This window comes from Rhodamnia argentea, chromosome 7, assembly GCF_020921035.1.
Source record: "Rhodamnia argentea isolate NSW1041297 chromosome 7, ASM2092103v1, whole genome shotgun sequence".
Taxonomy (NCBI): Eukaryota; Viridiplantae; Streptophyta; class Magnoliopsida; order Myrtales; family Myrtaceae; genus Rhodamnia; species Rhodamnia argentea.
In genome coordinates, this window is record NC_063156.1 from 3,138,538 (window position 1) to 3,166,153 (window position 27,616).

The 27,616-nt window shown below is 40.7% G+C and overlaps 2 protein-coding genes and 1 pseudogene across 2 annotated transcripts; all 3 read left to right on the forward strand.

Moving 5' to 3' along the window:
• Nucleotides 1-3,097: 3,097 nt before the first annotated feature.
• LOC125315858 (rust resistance kinase Lr10-like) lies at nt 3,098-4,132 on the forward strand. Its single transcript, XM_048281926.1, has one exon. The coding sequence runs from the start codon at nt 3,098-3,100 to the stop codon at nt 4,130-4,132; it is 1,035 nt and encodes a 344-aa protein (XP_048137883.1).
• A 13,819-nt stretch (nt 4,133-17,951) lies between these two features.
• Nucleotides 17,952-18,716, forward strand: LOC115733882. Its single transcript, XM_030664493.2, has one exon. The coding sequence runs from the start codon at nt 17,952-17,954 to the stop codon at nt 18,714-18,716; it is 765 nt and encodes a 254-aa protein (XP_030520353.2).
• A 1,183-nt stretch (nt 18,717-19,899) lies between these two features.
• LOC125315859 lies at nt 19,900-22,896 on the forward strand (annotated as a pseudogene).
• The last annotated feature ends 4,720 nt before the right edge of the window (nt 22,897-27,616 follow it).

The following is a 27,616-nucleotide window of genomic DNA, read 5'->3' on the forward strand; positions in this document are numbered from 1 at the left end:
TCTCCCACGTTGACCGACCTTGACTTTTCAGCCGACCAATCCCAATCCCTTCCTTCTCTCACACGTCCCATTTTGTGGTCGCTACACCCCAAATCACTCTCATCCACACAAAGAGTTTGTACTCTGAGATTTTTTTTTCTTTTCTAGTTTTTACCTATCTTTCTATTTACATCTCAGCACTAAACACTTGATTTTCTTTCTTCGTTCGTGTTCACTTCTTTCCCATTGCATGACCAATGCCCAAGGATCAACTGCTCCTCCTTCTCTTTCTTCTTCTACATCAGTCTTTTAGGATTGCCACAAACAATAATCGGTGCACCAGCTCTTGCGGTGAGGTCACAAACATAAGCTTCCCATTTCGACTAAAGGGCGACCCGAAGATCTGCGGGGACCCCAAATTTGAGCTATCGTGCTTAAATAACCAGACCATTTTGAATTTGTATTCGGGCAAATACTACGTATGACACATCAACCATACCAACTACACCATCGGGGTTGCCGATGTAGGGATGAGAAAGGCCAATTGTTCGTCTCCTCCTCGACGCTCCTTGTCGTGCGGCAACTTCAGCTACCATGATCCATATAGTGTTTGTGACTACCAGGCATACATGTTCTATGGTCGAGAGCCATCCAGGACCGTCTTGATCGTGAACTGCACGAAGGCGGTTGCTTCTCGGGTTTACATTGACGCTTCATCATGCCTTGATGGGGTCAAATTTTCCTAGTACAAGAAGGCGAATATACGCCATGGTCGATGCGAATATCTCGAACGTGGAAACTGCATGCACTATAGAGCTTATGGCAATGATACCTTGGTGGGTCGATGGCAATAATCCTCGGTCCTATGCCCAAATTCACGAACAGATGGTTTATGGATTTGACCTTTCATGGCTTCCAATTGCGGGTAAGATGTATTGCAAACGTCATTATTATTGGGAAATCAGCAGAAAGCACCAAATTCAGTGCCGAAGCAAGAAAGGTAAGAACTTCTCAGCTTGTTCAGTTTTCTCCAAAAAAAAAAAAAATAGAACAAAAAATTATTGTGAGGACATATCTGATCAAAATCTGATAAATTTGATCTAAACGTGAGATATATTAGAAAGCTATCGACGTTTGCATATATAATACTTCTCTGTTTCTGCAATATATTATAATGCTATCCACTTAAATATTCAGTCCAAAGAGGTTCCGTCTGCAATATATTGCCCAATGTTTTAGGATCAAACCATTGTGTAAAATTCTTTTTTTTTTTTGTCAAATTTGTGTGAAAATTGTAAATGTAATCATTTCCGTCAATTTTCATCGGATGCTCTTGACGATTTAGTTATCGTCGGTCGTCCTACATGGCAAACTGCCATGTTAGTGGTTTTCGATGATAATGGTTGGGAGGAATACATTGAAATTTTAGTGGTTGGACAATTTTCCCATTATATGTTTCCTTAACGAGTGCCTCATTTCATGTTCAACAAAGTCAATCAGTCTTATTGATTTCGAATTCCGCCAGTCAATCTCGGTGGGTTAAACGGATATCATTGCTTGATTATGCTCTAAATAAGTGTTGTATGTTTCCTTTGCAGGGGATTCAATCTCTTTTGCAGGAAAAGTTATCGTGGGTTACCTCTTCATTATCGGTTGGTTGATGGAGATGATTTCGCTCTATGGCATCGGTAAGGTTACTAAATGCACACATTTAACACACCCAAAAACTGGGGGAAATTTGTCAAAAAAAAGTCTTAAACCTATTGCACTTTTGCCAATTCAGTCATAAACTTTTTTTGTGCCAATTTAGTTCTAAACTTTTTGTATTTTTACCAATTCAGTCCATCCAACAAATATTGGCCGATCAGTCTTGACCTAGAGGGCGGCCGATACCGACGATGCAATTTTTAATAATATTTTAATAATTATTTCAATTTTTTTGTTTGTTTTCTTTTTTTTCCTCTTCTCTTTCTTTTTCTTTTTTTCATTAGGGTCTTCTTCTTCCTCCAGCCATGGAGTCAACAATTAGTTAGAGAAGAGCACTGGCAAGCCATTAGCGACACCGCGGCTGGATGAGGCCGCACTCGCCCACGGGCGACGCTATGGCTAGGCGAGCTCGGCCTCGCCCGGATCCGGCAACGTTCGGATTAGCCATGGTAACCCCCAAGGAATTAGAGAGAGAGAGAGAGAGAGAGAGAGAGAGAGAGAGAGAGAGCGGGGTGGCTTGCTTGGGACCGAGATGAGAGATTCGAAGGTTCGAGTCGGAGGAAGGAATAGGAACAACGACGCCATGGATGGGCGATGGCGAGGCCAAGCTCGCCCAGCCATGGCATTGCGGTGACGGCAACGACAACGCCATGGCTGGACGAGATTGGCTTCGCCCAGATCCGGTGAGGCCCGGCCTCGTCCGGCGGTCGCGGCGGCGCTTGTAGCCCCTTAGCTATGTCTTCCACTCAAGATCCCAACAGGTTGGTTTATCCTCATCTCCATTGCACAAACCAGATTTCCCCTTCTTTAGCCTATCTTACAAGACAGGGAGCCTCAAGACGCCGCTACTACTGGCGGCGAGGAGTCACGCTTGGAATCATCAATGAAGAAAAGCATCATGGGTTTTCTCAACATCTCCCGCAGTGATTACTACATCGGCAACTCCATGACCCGAGGAAAGGAGAAGACTCAAAACAAAAACAAAAAAAATTAAAAAAAAGAGGAAAAATTAAAAATTAAAAATTAAAAATTATTAAAAATCTCCACGTCATCGACACGTCAGCGCTAGCGTGCCAAAGTTTGTTGGACGGATTGAATTGGTAAAAATATAAATGGTTTAGGATTGAATTGGCACAAAAAAAGGGTTTAGGACTAAATTGGCACAAAATTAAAAAGTTGAGGACTGGATTGGCAAAATTAAAGGTTTAGGACTGAATTGACAAAAGTGCAATATGTTTAGGACTTTTTTGACAAATTTTCCCAAAAACTGGTTATCAAATTAATAACGCACCCACAATTTTCTTGCGCTTTCCCCAAAATTACAGTGCCATTCATTGTTGTGAAGTTCACCATGGGAGGCCCACGTGTGATGATGTTGCTAATAAGCAAATGGAGGAGAAGGCACTTAGCAATGGATCAAAATGTTGAAGATTTTTTGCAGTCAAACAATAATTTCTTGCCAATACGGTACTCTTACCCAGACATCAAGAAAATCACGGGCAGTCTCAAGGACAAGCTAGGCAAGGGAGGGTACGGTTCCATTTTCGAAGGAAGACTCCGGAGCGGCCGCGAGGTGGCTGTGAAGATTCTGAAGAAGGGGAAAGCGAACGGGCAGGACTTCATCGGTGAAGTGGCTACCATCGGAAGAATTTACTGTGTTAATGTGGTTGGACTCATTGGTTTTTTCTTTGAGGGCTCGAAACAACCTCTTGTTTACGATTTCATGCGCAATGGGTCTTTGGAAAAGCACATTTTTTCACGAGGAGGACAAGGGACTTCTCTTGATTGCAATGAAGTGTACAAAATTGCTCTTGGAGTGGCCAGAGGGATTGAGTATCTTCATCGAGGATGTGACATTCAAATTTCACACTTTGATATCAAGCATCGGAACATTCTTCTCGAGAAGGATTTTAACCCAAAAATTTCTGACTTTGGGCTTGCCAAATTGTATCCCACGGACTACAACACAATATCCATGACTACTGCAAGAGGAACGTTAGGATGCATGGCTCCAGAGCTGGTCTATAGGAACCTCGGGGGTGTCTCTTACAAAGCTGATGTCTACAGTTTCGGTAAATTGCTGATGGACATGGCTAGTGGAAGCAAGAATATGGATGCAGATGTAGAGCATTCAAGCCAGACGTGCTTTCCTATATGGGTTCATGACCAACTCTGCGAAGGATTGAACGTTCCCATAAAAAATGTCAGCAAGGAGGATAGGAGTATTACAAAGAAAATAATGATTGTTGCTCTTTGGTGCATTCAATTGCATCCGGGCAACCGCCCTTCGATGCGCAAAGCCTTGGAAATGTTGGAAGGAGAAGTAGATGACCTACGAATACCTCCGAAGCCACTCTTTTGTCCAGCAGAATTGTCAACAAGGATGATGGAACTTGGACTAACAATGGCGAAGCGACTGGAGGCACTTCATCAACTAGTGCATTAACTTATGATGATTCTCCTCTTGAGTCAACTACGAGTGGTAATAGACATATATCAAAACCCTTTGATCCTGTGATATATGTGGCAAAAAGAAATGTATCATATTGATGATGTTTTAAGTGTACCTCCCTTTTCATTACCACGGATTGCATATGTTTATAACTCAAATTATCATCGGCATATTAAAGATGTCATTAATCACACTTTGGACTTTTGGAGCGAGTTTGGGTTTCATAGTCTTTGCTTCAAAACTAATCAGCACACAACCCGCGCTTCGCGTAGCTTCATGGCACTCCAATTGCCATATTCGCATGGCTTCGTTGGGCTCCAAATGCGGCTTCGAATAATGTCGAAAAATGATGGATGGGGAGATGATAAGATCTTCGAAGAGATGATAAACTTCTGTTTAGGCTCCGTTGGTAATGAAATAATTTGTCATTGGCTAATTATTTTAAGTGATGCACATGATCATTTTCAGGAAAATGTTTCCCAAATCACTTGTTTCTCGCGAAACAAACTGAGCCTTAAGGACGGGAAATGTGAAGAACACTTATAACAAGTTCCTTAATTTACGATACAGAGCAAAATAACAAAAAGTTAGGGGAACAAATCCGAAATAACGGAAAGATCGTGTTACTTTTTGCTTCCTGCTAATCTCTCTCCTTTAGCTTCCGACCAAAAAAAAAAATCTCTTCCTTTGGCGATGGAGATCGTTTCTAGACTCAAACACAGTAAAGGATAATTCGAAAATTAAGCTAAAAAAATGAAAATAATACATTCCGATTCTCGTTTATCCTTCTCTCTCGTGATCTTAGTTAGATCTCTCCTCTTTTCCAGATTCCATCTCCACTCTCAGATCAAAGTTACCATTGGACACTCGCCCAAGAGAAGAAGACAAAGAAGAGGATGAGCGGTGGAGGGGAATCGGCGGCCATGCTGTGCAATACGTGCATGGTGGGGATGCCGGTGACAGGTGTAACCACAAGTGCATTTAGGGTTGAGCGATTCTAGGTTCCTTCCAATATCTTACCCGTCAGAATTGGTTTCCCAAATTTTGTACCCCGGAACCTGAAACCTACCTTGTTTCTACCGGTTCCCTAGGTATTTAGAAAATATTTAGTGAATGAATAGGAAGAAATGAAACCAGATTTAGAGGCGTGATAACACTCTTTTTAATGAATTATTTATCTCACAACGTTACTAATAGTTACTGGCAAAAATGATCCGAGGACACGACACAATTTCAGAATGATAATATCATATAGTTATTCTAATATTTTTCCATGAACTCTTAAGGGGAAACAATGGAAAAGACGGTTGTATCTCTTTGAAAAAAAAAAAAGAAGTTGAAGTAAAACATTATTGAAAAGAATCATTTAATATATAATAGTGAAAAGAACACAACTTTTCGCATATGAAAAGAATACAACTCTTTGTGTCTGAAAACTGTAAATTCTTACACAACTCTTAATGTACGAAGTCTGGTGATTCGGAAGCACCTTTTCATGTTTGAAAACTCTCATGTTTGAAAACATCGCAACCTTTCAAAGGTCGTAAGAAATTAAAATTAAAATTCGAAATTAAAAATAATAGAAAAATAATTGCAACTCTTTTGTGAACAGTCGTATTGTTTCGCTAGGACAACACTCTTCTCGACAGAGATTTCACCCCAAAAGTTTGCGACTTTAGGCTTGCGAGATTGTATCCCTCGGATTGCAACACCGTGTCTCCGACTGTAAGAGGAACCTTAAAATATATGGCTTCGAAGCTCATCTTCAAGAATTTTGGGGGCGTCTCTTACAAAGCCAATATTTATAGTTTTGGAAAATTGCTGATGGAAATGACTAGGAGGAGGAAGAATGTGGACGCAGTTTCAAAGTACTTTGGTGAGAGTTACTTTCCTTTGTGGGTTCATGACTAACTCAGTGAAGGATTGGTCGTTCCGGTGGAATAAGTTAGCAAGGAGGAGAGGAGAACAATAAAAAGCAATAGTAATAGTTGTTCTTTGGTGCACACAATGGAATCCTAGCGATCGCCCTTTCATGCGCAAAGTCTTGAAAATGCTAAAAGGAGAAGTAGATGATCTACAAATGTCACCCAAGCCGCTCCTTTTGTCCAACTGAAATGTCGAGAAGGGATGATGCAACTTGGACTGACGAAGGCAATGATACTGTATCCACTCCATCAACAAGTGCATTGTCTTACGAAGTTTCTCACTTTTGAGTATACTAGTATTAGTACCACACAAGTTTAGACGCATATCAAAACCGTTTGATCCCGTCACATATGTGGCAAATTGAAACATGGTATTGATGAAGTTTCATGTGTGACTCCTCTTTCTTGGCCATCATCAAATTGTAAAATATTTAACGGATCTCAATTACGCCCGATATGATCTCTTAGCATTATCACATTAAACGGCGGATGGAGATGTATGCCATTTTTATTAAAACTGTGTTTGAACATTCTAGTCGAGTTTGAATTCATTTCTAGTGAATGCGAGTACGGCTGTATTCATCTTTTTAAGGTCGTGTTAACTTTTCCAGATGCTTCCTACTATCATTTTTAAGCAGTACATCACTATTTGTATCAAATTGAACGAACCAGAAATGGGCTAGGTCAAACAAAATCCCACTTTAAAAATGGATGTGAAATTTTACAATTTTTTTAAGATTGAATTTCGTGTAACTTCATTTACATTTAATTTTTATTTTATTTAAGAAGTGAGGAAAAAAGAATCGAATGGTGAGTTGCATCGTTTACAATTTCATTGTTTTTTTCTTGGCCGTATAGACGATGTTTCTGTTTTTGGCCTCCAAGGATCCCGAAGCGCACTTTTCCGATCACAGGTCCTTAATTTGGGATACACGGCGAGATAACAAAAAGTTTAGGGGACCAAATCCGAAATAATAGAGAGGCGCGTCCTTGGATGCAAACATCGCCTCGCTATTGCTTCCTTCTAGTCGTCTCTACTCAAACCCAGTGAACCGTTACTTCAAAAATTAAGCCCAAAAAAAAAAAAAAACAAGGGAATAAAAGAAAGCTCAACACATTCTCATTCTGATTCTGATTCTCGTTTGTCGTTGTCTCTTGTGATCTTATCGAGGTCTCGTCTTTTCTAGATTCCATCTCCACTCTCTTTTCTTGTCCGATTGTTTCTCGAATCGCAGTCCCAATCGACACTTGCGTGAAGAAGAAGGCGATGAGCGGCGGACGTGAACCGGAGGCGGCGCGATGCGGCCCGTGCGTGGTGGGGACGCCGGTGGAGCCACGGGCGCATCCTGCCAATCAGCACGCCGCCACGTGGGTTGCCGGCGAGCTCTCACTCCAGCTACTTGAATGCTTCCCCAAGTGGCTCAGCCTCTGGCTTCGTCTGCCTCAACCAAAGCGGCGGTGAGAACCGGTGCGTCCACGTCGCTCTGGCGAATAGTTCCGCGTCATCTGGCAGGAGTGAGTCTATCGAGGCGTACTTTTCCCCGTCTGCAGTCGTGTTATGGTTGACGATTAGGATTTCATGATGGTGTTGATGAGGCCGACGCTTTGCCGGTCTTTGCAGGGCAAATGAACAAGATATGCGACGCGTTGAACCGGTGTGGGAAGAGGTTCGAAGATGCCACGCGAAAAGCAGAGTCGCTTGCGGACAATGTCTGGCATCACCGTGAGTTTTCTATACATTTTTTTTTCTCGGTAAACATGTCAATAGAATCTGATAGAAACGTTTTGGATTTATCCGTGGAGACGCATCTGATTGAAGATTTGCTTGCTTGCAAATATTTCTTATCTGTTTCTGCAATCTATGAGAATGCTATCGAAGTAATTCCTCAGTCCAACCAGTTTGGCTCTTTGTCTTCGTAATTGAAGTCGTTTGTTCAGCATGGTGGCCTCACCACAATCCGGTCCGGTGGTTTTGGAAATCAGTTCAAACGATATTATAATCTGTGAATTCAACCCGCCAATCAGCAGTTGAGTGGATCAAATCCCGTGTGTATTGATCTAGAGGAGCTTCAACTTTACTGGGCGGTGCTATCTTCGGTTCTTATTCTTTTCACAATCTATGCCAATTCTTCTAGAACAAATTGCCAAATCCATAACATGGTACTTCCGTGGAGGCTGGAGGGCATGGCTTGTTTTCCATCATTTTCTAAGTCTATCGTGGCTGAACATCTCACTAGATAGACCATCATGTCTTGGCCCTACATCTTTTCCGTGTAAAGAAGAAAAATTAGCTTTTGTCCTGTAAGAGCAACAGCAAGCACTGCAGCAGTTGGATAAGCTTGGCTCTGACTTTTCAGCCGACCGTTATTTGTCGGAGATTTTTCCCTCTCCCTGTCGATAAATACCCTCCTCGTTATTTCAAGAAACAGAGCAACTCCAATTGTTCCTCTCATCTATTGCATAAGCTATGCACAAAGATCGACTCCTCCTCCTCCTCCTCCTTCTTCTTCTACATCGGTCTTTATTATCGCCGTCGAAAACAATTAGTGCACAACCTCGTGTAGTGAGATCGCGATCATAACCTATCCGTTTTGGCTGAGGGATGACCCTCGCTATGAGCTAGCCTGCGTAAACAACCACACCATCCTCGATCTGTACTCGGGCAAGTACTATGTACGGCACATCGTCTATACCAACTACACGATTAGGGTTGACGATGTCGAGCTGTGAGAAAGCAACTTCTCGTCTCTTCCTCTCCGCTCCTTGTCGTGCAGCTACTTTTGGGACGAACTGGATCGGTATAGATGCGGGTGATACATGGACTCGGGTCCATATTTTTCCAAGACCGTGGCAATCGCGGACTGCACCAAGGCGGTCAATTCTCGATTTTACTTCGACACTCTGTCGTGCCTCGATAGGGTCAAATTTTCGAATTTCTCTAATGTGGGAAGGCGAGTATATGCTGTGGTTGATGCGAGCCTCTCTCGTATGTGGAAGCTACATGCACTATAGAGCTTATGGCAATGATACCTCGGTGGGTTGATGGCAAATGATCTTCGTTCCTATGCGCAAATTCATCAACTAAAGGTTGATGGGTTTGAGCTTTCCCGGTATCCAATTGTGTGTAAGATCAATTGCAGAAATTATTTTCAGTGCTTCATCCACAGACGCACCAAATTCAGTGCATTCAGGAAGGTAACGACTTTTGAGTTTGATCAATTTTCTTTTTCAAAAAACTCAGGCTATTTTCCACCTTCAAATAGCTTTAGACGCACTCTAAACTTAAAATGGCCCAAATAGCCATCGTTGAAACCACATTAATGGTAACATTGATGAAATAGGAGAAGTACACATTTAGTTTAGATCAATCAATCTAATGCTTTTTATCAACCTTTTTCTAAACGTTGTTTATTCTCCTTTTTGTGTTCAGATCGGAGAAGTTTACACATTCATTGGCTTTTCACGAGTATCATCTAAGATCCGAATATTTTAGACAATTTAATGATCGAAAATTCAAATTTAAAAGAATATCGATATAGTACATTTATTTACAATGTCTCTTTAGAGCTCACTGTGGCATAACTCCCTACAGTATACAATTCTTTAGTTCAAGTTTTTCTTACGGTAAATTCTTTGGTTAAGGTTGTGGACTCTTTGCAGTTGTAATTCATACATAAAATATGTTAATTAACAAAGATCACCAATAATGTTCCCATTAGAAAAATTCCTTAATAGAAAGCGACTTGAGCACATTATTAAGTATAAGAGAGGAAATGAAGTCTATATCAAATAAATGGGATGTAAAATAAGTTGGCGGAATAAAACATCCTTGCTCTAATGGATTGAACCGTTATGCTCATTGCTTGATTATGGTTTAAATATTCTTCAGCTTTCACTTATCACATACTCAATCTCTTTTGCAGATGGAAATATGTTCGTTTTCGTCTCCTATATCGCCCAGTTTATGGAAGTGATCCCGCTCTATGCCATCGGTAACATTACTACAATCTTCTCATTGTGAAATCAATTTAGTGTTTCTATGACACACCCACAAATTGGTTGTACGTGTAACAATAAATACACCATTTTGTCATTTCTTCATCTATTCAATTCGAATTCCGCCCACAAAATTTAGTAAATAGAACCGATACACTCAGTTACTTGAGTATGGTCTAAACAAGTGTCTTTAAAATTTATTCAAGTGTCACTTGAGGCAAATTTAACCTCCATTGCAGAATAATGAACAATGGTTACTTTCATGCGATGCTCCCATTCTTTGCCATCGGTAACATTAGTACAATTTACTCCTTATGAAGTTGACTCAATGTTTCTAAATGCAATGATTTAACACACCCACAAATTGGTTATCAGAAACATAACACAACCACAAATTTCTTACGTTTTATCCAAAATACATTGTTGGCGTGCATGGTTGCGAAATTCATCTTGGGAACCCCGTGGGTGATGATGTTTGCTAATATGCAAATGGAGGAGAAGACACTTAGCAATGGATCGAAACCTCGAGGAATTTTTGCAATCTAGCAATAACTTTTTGCCGATAAGGTACTTCTATTTGGACATCAAGAAAATTACGGGCAGTCTTAAGGACAAACTAGGCAAGGGAGGGTACGGTTCCGTTTTCAAAGCAAACTCCGAAGCAGCTGCGACATGGTGGTGAAGATTCTGAAGAAGGGAAAGCGAATGGGCAGGACTTCATCGTGACGTGGCTACCGTCAGGAGAATACATCGTGTTAATGTGGTTGGACTCGCAGATTTTTGTTTCAAGGGCTCGAAACAAGCTCTCGTCTACGATTTCATGCACAATGGTTCATTGGATAATCACATTTTCTCACAAGGACAAGGGACTTCTCTTTATTGAAAAGAAGCTTATGAGATTGTTTTTGGAGTCGCAAGAGGGATCGAGCATCTTCATTAAGATTGCGACGTGCAAATTCTAAACTTTGATATTAGGCCTCACAATATTCTTTTGGAGAGGCATCATTAGTGGAAGGCTGAGCCCAATTCACCCCAACAAGAAAACAACATTAGCGTCATTCGGTCAATAGGTACTCCGAAGAAACATGACGGCCGAGTGAATATTATTTTTGTTTTAGCTTATTTAAGGAGAGCGAGCATTGATAGGCACGACCATGGCACAAAGCCAAGACTCGAGCACATGCACTGCTCAGTTTAGGCACGGCGCAGTTTTAAGCCTCCCCTCAAACCCACCACGGACGCTCGTCAGAAAATCACGCGTTTTCCTTTGAATGGAAAGTCCAATAACATACCAGATTATTGTTAATCATAGTTATTATTATGGAAATGCTTTCCTAACAGTCTGATAGTACTATCAGTTATTTTTTACCGTAGATTCACACACTATCACGGCGTGTTATGCATAAAGCACTTATTAATTAAAAAATTATGGGGTCAAAAATAATAACAGTACTATTAGACTATCAGATTAGCGGCTTCCTTGTTACTATTATTTTGGAAGGTATGCCACGTCCTTTGCATGATAGTAAGTCCTACTCCTCATGTCATGATTACCAAAGTGAACAGTAATTTCATAATTATGAGCCCCCGCGCGTCCCGAGTCCGACCCAAACATGCGTAGGGTCCACGGCATAAACCGAAATAGAGCAGAACTTTTGGAAAGGTCCTATATAACCAAACTGCCCCTGACCTTCCAAGCGAAGACCATGAACTGTTCGAGGGCTCTTTCTTATTTCTTGAAAATTCTCGAGCGTCCCATCTCGAGCTGTTAGTGGTGTAATTCAGTTTGCAAGAGAATGGCTAAGAATCCAAAAGTCAATTCAACTCAGTTATGTTGTTGCATTTTAAGTAGTTAAATGACTTTTATGGACATTGTGAATCTTTTTTTGTAAATGATTACCATATTTGACCTAGATTATACGAAATATACGATCGGTTTAGCTCTTTAAATTTCTTACTACTCTCTAAATTTCTTCCCTCTTTGCTCTATGATTGCCTCAGATTACCAAGCGAAGTGTTGTGGCAAGACTTAAAAGACAAAGTATCTTGTTTCATATGTGTTTGGAATTGGAGAGGTAAGAATTATTGGAAAATATTGCGAGTGCTTCTTTGCATGTAATCCACCATCAGTTAATATTTCTGGTTTTTTTGCATTAGTACGAGGCCAGTGTGAGTGATACGGAATTTATTGAATGGTGTGAGAAATATCCCACCATAAACGAGGCAATAGTTGACGAGCGAGATCGGTAAGTCCTCTCTTTAAGGTTTCATATAGCATGCTCTATTGATATCTTCTTGATCCCTTCTTTCCCTTCTTTGCCTTATTCCAGCTTTATGTCATACGGATTGCTACAAGCTGCCAGAGCTGCCAGAAGTTGTTGGCATGCGCCATGTTGACGGCATAAAGAATCACTTGCATCAGCAGCATATTGATGATTTAGTTTTAATAGATGGTTTATGCTTTTTTTTTTTATCTAAAAATTCTGACTTGTTTTGTTTTGTTGTCAGGTGAAGGATCTTCAAATCACTTACTCGGAAATACTCCGACAAGCTAAAACTGTCAAGAGTCTCTTGTTTTGTTTTGTTGTTATTGGAGACAAGCATAACAAGACGAAGTGCCTTGAGTCATACAATTCCATCTCTTAGCCAGACACCTTCCGTGACAAACTTCAGGTTCCTATTGGCCTTGGCCTTAAGGGCGGTTTATGTGTAGGTGTTGTGCAGGTGGGCAATGCCTTCTCCTCTCTAACCACAACTGAGAAAAGACAAAGTTTCTTGTTTCATATGAAGAGAAGGAGACCCCTTTATATAGTAGAGGGTCTCGGATTACAACCATTGATCTATATTTGATATAATGGCTCAGATAGCATCTTTCTATGTACCTAAGCATTGACAATAAATAGAAAGGTTCCGGAACATGTAACAGTTACCGTTTCGCCCGCTCCTGGGAATATTCTAGAAAATGGTAGAAAACCTTAAGCAAACCCTACAGGTCCAAGACAAAACAAGTCTTGAAGTTCTTCTCGAGCATGGGATCACGTGTCATTCTCCCCTACCCATTTGAGCGTTGTCCTCAATGCTTTCGGCTCAAGATGTTTAGAAGTAGTTCTTGGAGAAATTAAAAGTCCAATTAAACTCTTACTCTTAACCATAAGGTGGCAGGACATTACAAAAAAAATATATATTTTAGACAATGTTTGGAGGAATTAGAAGTCCCGGTGTAACTCCTAACACCTCATTCTTTTGAATATGACAATAAATATATATATATATATATATATATATATATATGTTTAGAAACAGCAAACACACAAAGCATTCAGTGGTGAGGAGGTCTTCGGACCAGGTAATTTCGTTGTTCTCCTCTACCCAGTTTCGGTAATAGCTAACAGAGAGTAACCACTCATATTCATGCTCACTCATGCTGCTCATTCTAATCTCTCACTCGGCAAATTGTTGATGGAAATGGCTAGTCGGAGGAAAAATGTGGACACAAATGCAGAGTGTTCCGGTCGAATTTACTTTCCTTTATGGGTGTATGACCAACTTCATGAAGAATTGGACATTCCGATGGAAGAAGTTAGTGAGGAGCATAGGAGAATAGTAAAGAAGATGATGCTAGTTGCTTTTTGGTGCATTCAATTGAATCCTAGCAATCGTCCTTCAATGCTTAAAGTCATGGAAATGCTTGACGGAGTAGCAGATGATCTACAAATACCTCCCAAGCCACTGTTTTATCCACCGGAAGTTTCGACAAGAGATGATGGAACTTAGACAGAAGGCAAAGATACTATACCCATTTCATCAATTAATGTAATAACTTTTGAAGATTCTCATCTTGAGTATAGTGTTACTAGTATTACACAAGCATAGACCCACTTTCATACTATTTCTGCCCATAACATTTGAGGAAAATAGAAACAGATCGTATTAATAATGTTTTATGGGTACCTCCCCAGTCATGGCCATCATTAGATTGTATCCTAATCATGACCCATCAAAACACTCACAAATACATATGAGGAGCACGTTTGGGGTTTGGAGTCTCTGCTTAAAATACTAACTAGCACACAATCCGCGCTACGCATGCCTTCCTGGCACTCTAGTGGTCGCTATCTAAGCGTCGTTTCACGGCACACCAATTCTCACTACTAATAAAAATGACAGATGGAGAGCAAGGAGGGAGATATAATAAACAAAACAACTTCGGTTTAAAGAAGGGAGAGTGCGAGACAATTATCTAGATAATAAATCTTGAAGACTTTTGTTGACCTTTTGTTCCTTAAAAAATTAGATAAAATTTTAAGTCAGAGAATAGTAGGAGACATCAAAAGATGGTATCTCCATTAATAACATTATTAGATTGGATAGTTAAATTCTTATTTCTTTTTCTAGGCTGCTAAGGTTATTTAGTGGAAAAATGTGCTCTTAAAGATGATAAAAGTTTTTCTTTTTAAGTTTCATTGTCTATGACTATTACAAGTAAATTACGACCCACAAAAAATTTGCAAGTGTAAACAAGTTACAACCATTATGGGTAAAATTACAACTCATAAAGTTAATTTAGTACCTACAAATGCCACCAACTTTACGATAATTCCATGCAAAATTACAAGATTATGAAAATTACGGCCAAAAGTGGGATTGGTACTGCTATATTGCCTCCGGGACCTAGGAGCACCGATAGTTGATATCTTTCATGTCAACACAAATGTCCTATTTTGATATATTTCTGGTTGATGCTAAGTGGACCTCAAGAGAACTTTAAGGTTGATTTGGTTTTAGTGAGGAGTAATCCTCTGACAAAATCTCATTCCTAGTAATCACATTGGGCATAATTGTATTCAGTTTTAGTCGTTTCGGCTGTTTTAACACTTTGATTTAGAACCACATGCCTCTAGGCCTCGTGTGTTTGTTCAAGGCCTAGGCACAAGAGTCTAATCCTTGAGGTCTCGGGCTTTGGGGCTGGAGCCCCTAGTTCAGCCCAACTATCGTGTGCTCAACCACTCGAGTCTTCGTCTTGGTCTCGGTCCTCCGCGTGCCAAGCGTATGCACTAGGGTCTCAATTTCGGGCATCGGGTTTCTAGGCCGGCCTTGAGGTCTTGAGTCGAGGTGGGATCTTGGGTGTTGGGGACTCAAATTAACCCTTCCCCTCCTCAGAGTCAGTGATAGCAAGAGGTAATGGACTTAGACTTTTCCATGACTTTGGTGGTGATAGAGTATAATTATGATGATATTGGAATTTTATCAAAGGTTGCTAGGTAATTTACTGCCATAATTTTTCAAAAAGAAATCCTATTATGCAAAGTGTTCTAGCTCCTACGGTAGTCTTTCTTCTGGATCCGGATCACCTAAAATTGGAGTTTTCATGACATGTTTACCATACTTAAATTAGGCCGTCCAAATGAAAATGGACAGCATGATTTGAGAAAGGGTTGGGATTCAAAATTTTTCAAATCCCAAAAAAATTCCCTCCTAAATTTTTTCCCTCCCCCTCAATAAATGACGTGGCCCATTCTTGACCGTCTATTTTCATTTGGACGGCCTAATTTAAGTAATGGTGAGCATGTCACGAAAATCCCAATGTTAGGCGATCCAAATCCCTTTCTTCTAAATGGAAAATTTAGGAATTGAATTTTCATTCTTTGACAAATCCAATTTTACGGGAATCAAACAACTAAACAATGCCAAAAGTAAATCTCCCGAATAAAGAGCCAATCATTGTCATCTCTTATTCCAACTTGCGAAGCAAGGTACGAGGAAAAATACCCCTTTCGATAGTTCACACTCATCACTAATGTGCATTGTCGTTCTTGAACTATTAATTTGTTCAATGCCATCCATTTTATTTAATATTGCCCTTCCATTAATTCAAGTTTAGGGTGAATATCGTATATTTTTATGTAATTTAAGGAGTGGATTAAACATGTACTAAAAGTTCAGCGAATGTATTGAAAAAGTTAAAAGTTTAGGGACGACATTGCAAATTGAAATAAAGTTCGGGAATCGTATTGAACAAATTAAAAGTTTAAGGGTGACATTGTACATTATATCAAAGTTCAAAGATCATTTATATAATCTCCATCCTTTGAAATTTTGGCCCACCATATTCATAGTCGGTGACGATGACACCTGTTTGGCAGCTTCCCAAATTATTCTTTTACGAGCTTTTCCAGGATGGTTCGCAATGCATGATCTTTTTGCTTTTTCTTCCGATTCTCTGGTGCTCCTCTACGCACGTCGATCGACTTTGACTCATCGGCTATCGAGTCCCACACTTGACTTCTTCAATCATACGTCAATCATATTTATTGGGCCCACCCCCAAGTCATTCAATTCACAATAATGCACAAGTAGTGGTAGTTTGGAGATTTATGCGTCTATGTGAGATTGACCAACCCATCGGTGAAATAATTGATATTAAATCACATTTTCATTTAACAATTTAAACTATCGAAGCAATTGATAGTAACCTCACAAAATCTCATTTCAAATCTTTCTGGATCTCTATTTACCTCCAAACTCATTCATCTAACAACTTAGACTTTTAGAATAGTTGGCAGTGATTATATTATCTTCAAAAACCTTGCTCCTTTGTTTATGCTCGCTTTCCGATCTGATTCAATTCGTGACTTGCAAGTGCATGCAACAAACATTGCAATGCCAAAGCAACTTATCTTTATTATTAGTTATGCTTCCACATTGGTAGTATCGATGCGGGAAATTCACCTCATGTGGCAATGTTACCAATATAAGCTACCCTTTTCGACTAAAAGGTGTTCCGAGAACCTTACGAGTTAGCCTGTGAAAATAATCGCACTGTTTTAGATTTAATATCGAGCAAATACCATGCGCCAATGATTTGACTACAAAAACCACACAATTCGGCTTGTTGACATTTCGTTTCTTCCTTTGAGCCCTCTGGCTGTGAAAATAATCGCAATGTTTCCTTCATGATTATCTTCTAAATTAAATATATCTCGTTTTCTCATTAATACTTTAAAGAACCCTCCAATCACGACTTAATCACATGGCATTGTACTGGTACGTAAGAAAAAGGCATGAATCATGTTACATCCGAATATGCAATTTCAAAATTAGGAAAGTTGAGGTTTGCATTAATAAGGAATAGACATGGGAAAAATCATTTTTTAAATTTACCACCTTCAGGATGAAAAAAGAAAGCATGTTCAGACCGAATGCATCCCGCGAGTCTTCCGCCACATGCAAAGTCAAGTCGATCGCCTTGCATGACGGGCCAAAGTTGATAGGACTGTGACTTCTCAGCGACCATTCGCACAGCTTTTCCGTGTCTGATGCGTCCCACTTTGGCCTTCTCTCGTCATTATTTCGAGAAAGAAACAGGGCATCTTTATCTCTCTTATTCTATCTCTCAATGCCAAACCCTAGATTATTTTCTTTTTATCGGAAAAGGCGTAATTCATTGAAAGATGAATTAACATGATCTTTTTGGCTCTCATTTCAAACCGTCAAATTTCAATCTCCTAATCCACCCTTCTTGTCCCTCCCCATAGCCACCGGGGCGGGGCAAGGTTGGCTCTGAGCTCGCGGCGCAGTTGTGCCGGGGTGGCCCATGCCAAGGTCGATTGAAACTTTAAGATTTGTGACGGTGCATAAAGTCTCCCTTTGTCCTTGCCTCCTACGTTGACCGACCTTGACTTTTCCGCCTACCAATTCCAATCTCTTCCTTCTCTCACACGTCCCAAGTTGTGATCGGCACACCCCAATTCACTCACATCCACACAAAGAGTTTGTAGTTTGAGAGATTTCTTCTTCTCTAACCATTACCTATCTTTCTATTTACATATTCAACACTAAACACTTGATTTTCTTACTTCATTCGTGTTCACTTCTCTCCCATTGAATGACCAATGCCCAAAGACCATCTCCTCCTCCTCCTCTTTTTTGTTCTACATCAGTCACTTAGCATCGCCACGGAGAATAATCAGTGCACCAGCTCTTGTGGCGAGGTCACGAATATAAGCTTTCCGTTTCGGCTGAAGAGCGATCCGAAGATCTGCGGCGACTCTAAGTATGAGCTATCCTGCTTAAATAATCGGACCGTTTTGAGTTTGTATTTGGGTGAGTACTATGTACGGCACATTGACCAAACCAACTACACGATCGGGGTTGCCGATGTAGGGATGAGAAAGGGCGACTGTTCGTCTCTTCCTCGCCTCTCCTTGTCGTGCGGCAACTTCAGCTACCAAGATCCGTATAGTGCTTGTGACTACGACTCGTCCATGTTCTATGGTCGAGAGCCATCCAAGACCGTTTCGATCGTGAAATGCACGAAGGCGGTTGATTCTCGGCTTTACATTGACGCTTCATCGTGCCTTGATGGGGTCGAACTTTCGAATTTTTCTAGTACAAGAAGGCGAATATATGCCATGGTTGATGCGAATGTCTCGAACGTGGAAACTGCATGCACTATAGAGCTTATGGCAATGACACCTTGGTGGGTCGATGGCACTAATCTTCGGTCCTATGCCCAAATCCATGAACAGATGGTTTATGGATTTGAGCTTTCCTGGCTTCCAATTGTGGGTAAGATGCATTGCAAAGGCCATTATTATTGGGGCATCAGCAGCAAGCGCCAAATTCAGTGCGGATCCAAGATTGGCAAGAACTTCTGACTTTGTTCAGTTTTCTCAAAATAAATAGATAAAATAAAAATATATTGTGATGACATATCTGATCAAAGTCTGCGAAATTTGATCTAAACGTGAAATTGAGCTCGGTCATCTGTATATCTTCTCGGAGCCCATGTGATGTGAATATACCCATTTAGATCAAGTAGTTAGGTTAATCCTATTGTGATATTTTATAAGTATAACAATAAATACATTATTTACTGATTTGTTTTTATTCGAATTCCGCTAATGGATTGAACTCATGTACTCATTGCTTGTTATGGTCTAAATAAGAGTCTTGTTAATTTCTCCAGCTTTCAGTTGTCACATGTTCACTCTCTTTTGCAGGAATTTTCACCTACTTCTAGGTAATTTCATCTTCGTGAAATTGAGCTCGGGCTTCTGAATGTACAAAAAAAATAAAATTGAGCTCGGGCCATCTGCATAGCTTCTCAGAGCCCATGGGATTTGAAAAGAGAACTGATTATGTGACAAATAATAGTAATAATTAAGAGTCATTTTGATATCCGCGCTTTCAATAATTTGTGTCTCACAATATGTTGTTACTCTCATGGTTACTCAAAAACTATTAAGCTAGCAGAATCCCTTTGAAAATGCATGTTAAGATCCAGCACTTACGTATCTAATTAAGTCTTTTTTATTTATTTTAAATTTTCTTCAGCTTTCACTTGTCACATATTCAAACTCTTTAGCAGGACGCATCCGCTTTTACCTCTCAATGATTGCCGGGATTATTTACTGGTACCCGCTCTATGGGATCGGTAACATATTAATACAATCTTCTCATTGTGGAATTAATTTTAGCTTTTTCTAAATGCAAAATTTTTTTAATCGAAAAATGCAAAATATGTAACACGCCCCAAATTTGTTATTCGTATGACAATAATTTCCTTATTTGTTCTTTTGTCTATCTATTTAGTTCGAATCCCGCCCACAAATATTAGTGGATCGAACCGATATCCTCATTTGCTTGATTATGGTCTAAACAAGTGTCTTTTAAATTTTCCTCAGATATCACTTGTTACAAATTCAACCTCAATTGCGAATTAGGGGCCAACCCTTACGTCAATACGATGATCGGGCTCTTTAGCATCGGTAATGTTACTACAGTCTTATCATTGTGGAATCGACTTTATATTTCTGAATGCAAACATTTAACACACCCACAGTATTTACGTGCATGGTTGTGAAATTCATCCTGGGAGCCTCATGTGTGCTGACGTTGCTAACACGCAAATGGAGGAGAAGACACTTAGCAATGGATCAAAACGTTGAGGAATTCTTGCAGTCCAATAATAACTTCTTGCCGATAAGGTACTCTTACTCAGACATTAGGAAAATCACAGGCGGCCTCAAGGACAAGCTAGGTGAAGGAGGGTATGGTTCCGTGTTCAAAGGAAAGCTCTAGAGCGGCCGCAAGGCGGCGGTCAAGATTCTGAAGAAGGGGAAAACGAACGGGCAGGATTTCATCGCCGAAGTGGCTACCATCGGAAGAATTCACCATGTTAATGTGGTTGGACTCATTGGTTATTGTTTCGAGGGCTCCAAACAAGCTCTTGTCTATGATTTCATGCACAATGGATCTTTGGATAAGCATATTTTCTCACGAGCGGAAGGGACTTCTCTTGATTGCAAGGAAGTGTACGAGATTACTCTTGGAGTGGCTAGAGGGATTGAGTATCTTCATCGAGGATGCGACATGCAAATTCTACACTTTGATATTAAGCCTCACAACATTCTTCTTGACAGGGATTTCAACCCAAAAGTTTTTGACTTTGGGCTTGCCAAATTGTACCCCACAGACTACAACACTGTATCTATGACTGCTGCAAGAGAAACTTTAGGATACATGGCACCAGAGCTGGTCTACAGGGACCTCGGGGGGGTCTCTCACAAAGCTGATGTCTACAGTTTTGGTAAATTGTTGATGGAAATGGCTAGTGGCGGGAAGAATCTAGAAGCAGACACAAAGCATTCTAGCCAGATTTACTTTCCTTTATGGGTCCATCACCAACTTAATGAAGGATTAGACATCCCGATGTAACAAGTTAGTGAGGAGGATAGGATAATAGTAAAGAAGATGATGATAGTTGCTCTTTGGTGCATTCAATGGAATCCCAGCGATCGCCCTTCGATGCGAGCCATCACCACTATAACCCTTCTATTTTTTTTTTATTAATTTTAAATTTTTAGCTTTTTTTATTGTTGACTGAGATCCTCCGGCAAGCTACGTAGATGGCACATACGATTTCGGTAAATCTCATCGGAGCAACCGTTTTTCAAAAAATGACACTTGAGTGATAAAAAAATTTGACATCAAAATGAGCGTCATATGTAAATTTTGACATTTCTATTGTCCTTCTGCGATATTTTAACATCTTGAAGGTGGAAAAAACGAACTATTTACAAACTAATTACATCACACGAGTCTTCTAGGCAGTTTCGGTCCCCTTCTTGGTTTCAGGTGCAGACCCGAATTGATTTTTTTTTCCTTTTCTTTGAAAGAGTAAAGAAAAAAAATTATCAAAATCCTCAATTGGATCGATCCAATCCGGGAGCCGAATCGGCTGTTTTCGATGGCGGAATTGGCCCACCTCAAAAGTCGATCACCCCTAGTGCTGGGCCCAGGACAATTGCACTTTAATTCGTTGACACTTCATAATTGTCTCGAACGTTGACCGGCTTTTAACTTATCAACCGACCCCTCCCAAACTTTTCCGTCTCTCATACGTCCCACTATCGTCGGTCGTTGCATCCCAAATCTCTCACCTCCACACAATTAGTTGTCCTCGGAGATCGATCTCTCTCTCGATTGATCTTTTACATCAGTCTTTTAGTATTCCCGTCGAAAATAATCAGTGCACCACCTCTTGCGATGAGGTCGCGAACAGGAGCTATCTATTTAGGTTGAGGGCGACCCAAAGATCTACGGCGATTCTAGTTATGATCTTGCTTGTATGAATAACTGCACCGTTCTCAATTTTTACCTAAGTAAGTATTATGTACGGTATATCAACCATGCCAACTACACGATTAGGGTTGTTGATGTGGGGCTGCAAGAGGGCAATTGCTCGTCACTTCCTCTCTGCTCTTTGTCGTGCACCTACTTCAACTACTAAGATCGCCTTTGGTTGCGCATTTCTCCCTTTTTTTTTCTTTTTTGTTTTTTACACAAGCATAGGAAGGAAGGAGGGGGAGGCAACTGAAGGGGAACTGATCATGAGTTCGGGTGCGGCGGGGGCGCACAGCGAGTGCATGAGCTCAGGAGGGCTTGGCGACGAGACACGTCATCGGTCAACGGTTGACTTGGTGGATGCCAGCTGTTTGCCATCCGCATCATGCTCGTCATCGAATGCTTGTTGTCCTGGCTGAGTGCCCGGGACGCTCATTGGCTCACATCATTATTATTGGTTCATCATCGACAAGGACCAAATTCAGTGTGGACCCAAAAGTAAGAACTTTTGAGTTTGTTCAGTTTTCTCAAATTAAAAAAATAATAATAACAATTGTGAGGACATATCTGGTCAAGATCTTCAAAATTTCGTCTACACGTGAAATTGAGCTCTAAAGTCTGTATATCTTTTCAGGGCCAATGTGATTTGAAAATGCCCATTAAGATCAAGTAGTAAGTTAAGTGATGCTGAGGTAATTTTTTATGCATAAAAATAATACATTTTTCATTCATTTTTTTTAAAATTTAATACGAATTCCACCAAGAAAAATGAAAAGACAGTTTTCCAAGAAAAAACATTTTTCTTAATCATAACGTTTGTCCCGAAACAAACCCACCTCCCTTGCACCTTTCGCTTTATCACATATTTAATCTCTTTTGCGGGAAATATTATCCTGAATGTCATCTTAGCTGTCGCCTCGTATATTGGGATGCTCTTGTACAATGGCGTCGGAGAATAGGAGAATAGTAAAGAAGATGATGATAGTTGCTCCTTGGTGCATTCAATTGAATTCTAGCGATCGCCCTTCAATGCGTAAAGTCTTGGAAATGCTTGACAGAGAAGCAGATGATCTAAAAATACCTCCCAAGCCACTCTTTTATCCACCAGAAGTGTCGACAAGGGATGGTGGAACTGGGACAGAAGGCAAAGATACTATACCCATTTCATCAATTAGTGTAATAACTTATGAAGATTCTCATCTTGAGTAGTGTATTACTAGTATTACACAAGCATATACCTATTTCCGTACTATTTTATCCCCGTAACGTTTGAGGCAAATAGAAACAGATCCTATTAATAATGTTTCATGGGTACCTCTCCATTCATGGCAATCATGAGATTGTATCGTAATTATGATCCATCAAAATAGTCACAAATACATATGAGGAGCGCGTTTGGGGTTTGGAGTCTTTGCTTAAAGTACGAACTAGCACACAACCCACGCTACGCATGACTTCCAAGCACTCTAGTGGTCGCTATGTAAGCGTCGTTTCTCAGTACATCAATTCTCACTACCAATAAAAATGACAGATGGAGAGAAATGATAAAATTTAGGAGATATAATAAACAACAACTTCGATTTAAAGAAGGGAGAGTACAAGACAGTTACCTAGATAATAAATCTTGAAGACTTTTGTTGACCTTTTGTTCCATCGAAAAGTAGATAAAATTTTAAGTCAGAGAATAGTAGGAGACATCAAAAGTTGATATCTCCATTAATAACATTACTAGATTGGAGAGTTAAATTCTTATTTCTTTTACTAGGTTGCTAAGGTTATTTAGTGGTAAACGTGCTCTTAAAAATGATAAAAGTTTTTCTTTTAAGTTTCATCGTCTATCGCTATAACAAGTAAATAACGACCCATAAAAAATTTGCAATTGTAAACAAGTTATGATCATTATGGGTAAAATTACAACTCATAAAGTTAATTTAATACCTACGAATGCCACCAACTTCATGATAATTTCGTGTAAAATTAAGAGAAGTTTTTAGGAAAATTACGACTAAAAGTGGGATAGGTCCTGCTATATTGCCTACGGGACCTAGGAGCACCTATAATTGATATCTTTCATGTCTACACAAATGTCCTATTTTGATTTATTTCCGGTTGATGCTAAGTGGACTTCAAGAGAACTTTAAGGCCGATTTGGTTTTAGTGAGGAGTAATCCATTGACAAAATCTCATTCCTAGTAATCACATTGGGCATAATTGTTTTCAGTTTTAGTGGTTTCGACTGTTTTAACACTTTGATTTAGAACTGCATGCCTATAGGCCTCATGTTTTTTATCAAGGCCTAGGCACCAGAGTCTAATCCTCAAGGTCTCGGGCTTTGGAGCTGGAGTCCCTAGTCAGCCCGACTATCTTGTGCTCAACCCTTCGAGTCTCCATCCCGGTCTCAGTCCTCAATTTACCAAGCTTAGGCACTAGGGTCTCAATTTCGGGCATGGGTTTTCCAGGCCAGCGTTGTGGTCTTGAGTTGAGGCCTTAGGACCTCAGTTGTTGTGGACTCGAATTGACCTTTCTCTCCTGACACAATTATTGATAGCAAGAGGTAAACAAATTAAAAATTTAGATATCACATTAAATAAATTAACAGTTTAAGGGTAAAATTATAGATTGAGCTAAACTTAGGGATGATTATTTATGTTGTTAGTACACTTTGAGTTATGAGTTGAGCACAAAACTGAGTGTCCAGAAGGACCCGGAAAAGATGGACGCGCTTGTTGCTCGGGCATCCTTTGATTTTCGACCCGTCATAGTCGATGACGATAACAGCCGTGTCACAACTTTCCAAATTTCCCTTCTGCGAGCTTTCCCTGGATGTTTCGCCAACGAGTTGCTCGTCTCCGCACGTCGATCGACTTTGACGAGTCTTACCCACAAGTCAAGCACTTCACAATAATTCAAAAATCTATACTAGCTTTCCAATCCAATTATTCAGATAAAAAAAAAAAATCCAATTCAATTTGGAACTTGCAAGTGCATGTAACCGACAGTGCAATGCTAAAGCAACTTGTCTTTGTTCTTAGTTATTCTTCTACGCGGGTAGTATCGATGCGGGAATTCATCTCATGTGGCGATGTTATCGAAGTAAGCTACCCTTTTTTACTAAAAGGTGATTTGAGGAGCTTACAAGCTAGCCTGCGAAAATAATCACACTGTTTTAGATTTATTCTCGAGCAAGTACTAGGTGCAGCGATTTGACTAGAAAAATCACACAATCCGGCTTTGTTGACATTGGGCTGTAAATGGGTAACCGGTCGTCTCTTCTTATCTGCCCTTTGTCATGTCATCACTTCAACAATGGTCTGAACCCATATAATTGTGATAGTTAGGATTACGCAAAGACCATCGATTCTCCTCGCATACCCCAGTTTTACACATTTCCAACCAAATATCAATTTCTTTTATTCGATCAAGTGTTGACTGTTCAAAATCGATTGAATCTAGTATTTTTGTTAAGAAAAAAAATAACCGCGTTATTTGATGTGGTCAATTTTTTTTGTTAAATTTCCATTAGTTGTACACTAGGACACCAATGTGCCTTATTAGGACGATGCCACGTTCCACTTTATCTTTCTCCATCCTACACATTAGTTGGCCAAGTTGGCATAATTGTTGCTAAGAAATAATTGAGCAAGCGAATCACATAAAACGAAACTACATGACATGGCGATTTAGTCATCGGAAGAACTAAATGAATCCAATTTTGAGAAGCTTGGGTACTTGATTACAAACGAAAAAAAGGGGTTTTCGAAAATGAATCAAAATCCAAGCACCGGCCGATAAGACTGCAAATATTTCATTGAGGGGGCAAATAAGGCCTCCTGCTCTAATACCATATAAGATTTTGTGGAATTGTTACCAACTTGTTGACACTTAAAATAATCCAAGAGAGACTCGTGACAAGCACGTGAGGAAGCGATAATCAGCTACGGGAGGGGACACTGAAGCAAGGAACGTATCAATCAGAAAGGTGCCACATGTCGGGGTAAATTCTGGCGCCATTTACTTCTAGAGCAAGAAAAGCGCGCGGAGGGAGGCCACGATCGAAGCGGTTGGCGGTAATCCCCACGAGGTAAAAAGAAAAGGCGCGAAGACCGGGAAACCGTCATCCACGTGGCTTATGGAAAAGAGCAAAGCGTGGGGCCAAAGGAAGAAACCGCTCGGCGGTTACCAAAGAGCTTGCCTATAAATACCTCGCAATAGCAAGATACACACACACACAACAAATCAAAAACACTTGCATTTTCAAACTAGCTCTTAGCTCTTAACCTTTAGCCTAGCCTAGCTGTAGTTTTCAAATCCCCGTCGTCGATTCAATTCCGACGAGTATCATATCCAGAGTTAGGTGTCGTCGATTAGATTCCGGCGTCTACTCATTAGGTTCAGTGCCGTTGATTAAATTCCGGTGTTGTACCCTTCACCCATCCTGTCCAGTGCCGTCGATTCAATTCCGGTATTGTGTCCTATAATCCCCCGTCCAAGGCCGTTGATTAAATTCCAGCATTGTGTCCTATATCATCTCCCGATCCTGTCGATTCAGTTCCAGGGTTGCGTCGAAATTTATCACATACTGTTACTATTGCATATTGGGCCGTCGAGGTTGTCGAAAGCTTGTTTGTAACGCGCCCTTTTGTGTAAATCTATTGCATTTGACACTCTCTGTCCAAAACCGACCCGTAACTCCTTTTCGAAAAATGAACGGATTAAGTTCGATAAAATATTCTCGCGTAAGCAACCTTCTTTGAGCCATAGTCAATTTGGGCCTAGACCCATAACCAGCAAAGCCCCGTCGAGGGATTTCAACGCGCAACAATCTTTTTTGGCACGTCCGGTGGGACCATTGGTGTCGGTTCGAGAGAAGTGCTATGCCACGCACGCGAGGACGTAACAACTTAGACGGTGGTGGAGACGAACCCCAGGAAGAAATACAACGAATGGAGTCATCCACGGCCCATCAAGAGGACGTCGAGGTCTCCCAACGTAACGTCAAAGAGCCAAGGAGAAATCCGGAAATGACGCCTGTCATGCTAACATCGATAAGGCGGACCATCGAAGAAGTACTGAACGAGTTTGCTGATCACATGGTCCAGCGGATGACCGAGGTTGTCGGGCCATTAATCATCAACACGTATCACGAATGTGCTGCGGGACAACATGAGATTACAATTGACCCACCTCATGCTCAAGAAGGGAATGGTTTTGTACCGGCAGCAAGTGGCGGTTTACCAGTAACAACACCGCCAAATATAGGCCTTGCGGGACAGAATACTCGGCCTTTAGCACCTCCGCGGATTCCGCAACGAGGGGAGGCGTTACCAGTCAACGAACCTAGACCCCCGGTAAATGCGGACACGTGTATGTTCCCTAGACATCCTATTCGACAAGATATACCTGCGGATATCGTTATGTTTCCGGGACACCCTGTTCGACAAGACGAGAATATTGCTCGTCGGGAGGTAGTTGCCCAACATAACCCTGTCCCTATCAATGAACAACCGGTACTCATGATTATCGAAAATCAGGGGGCAATGCCCTTTAGGGGGCAATGGCAGGCTAGAGGGCAAGACCAATTACCCCAAGTCGGGGGGTAAGGACAGTATGGACACCGGGCATACGACCTGGATATCGCCAGATGAATCGGGCCCTACAACCACCAGGTCCTGAACCAATGTTTCAGCCTGTTGTGCAACCCATATATCATCCGCCACAACCTGGATATCAAATGCCATATCAACCGCAGTACCATCAGCCAGTGTTCGACCAGGCACCCGTATACATTGACCCAATGGTAGGATACCGGGCAAATGTTTACTCGAAAACCGTACCGGATTGGATGGATACGATCCCGTATCCAAGAGGGTTTAAAATACCCGAGTTCACACTTTTTATCGGCGAGGATGATCAGTCCACGTATGAACAT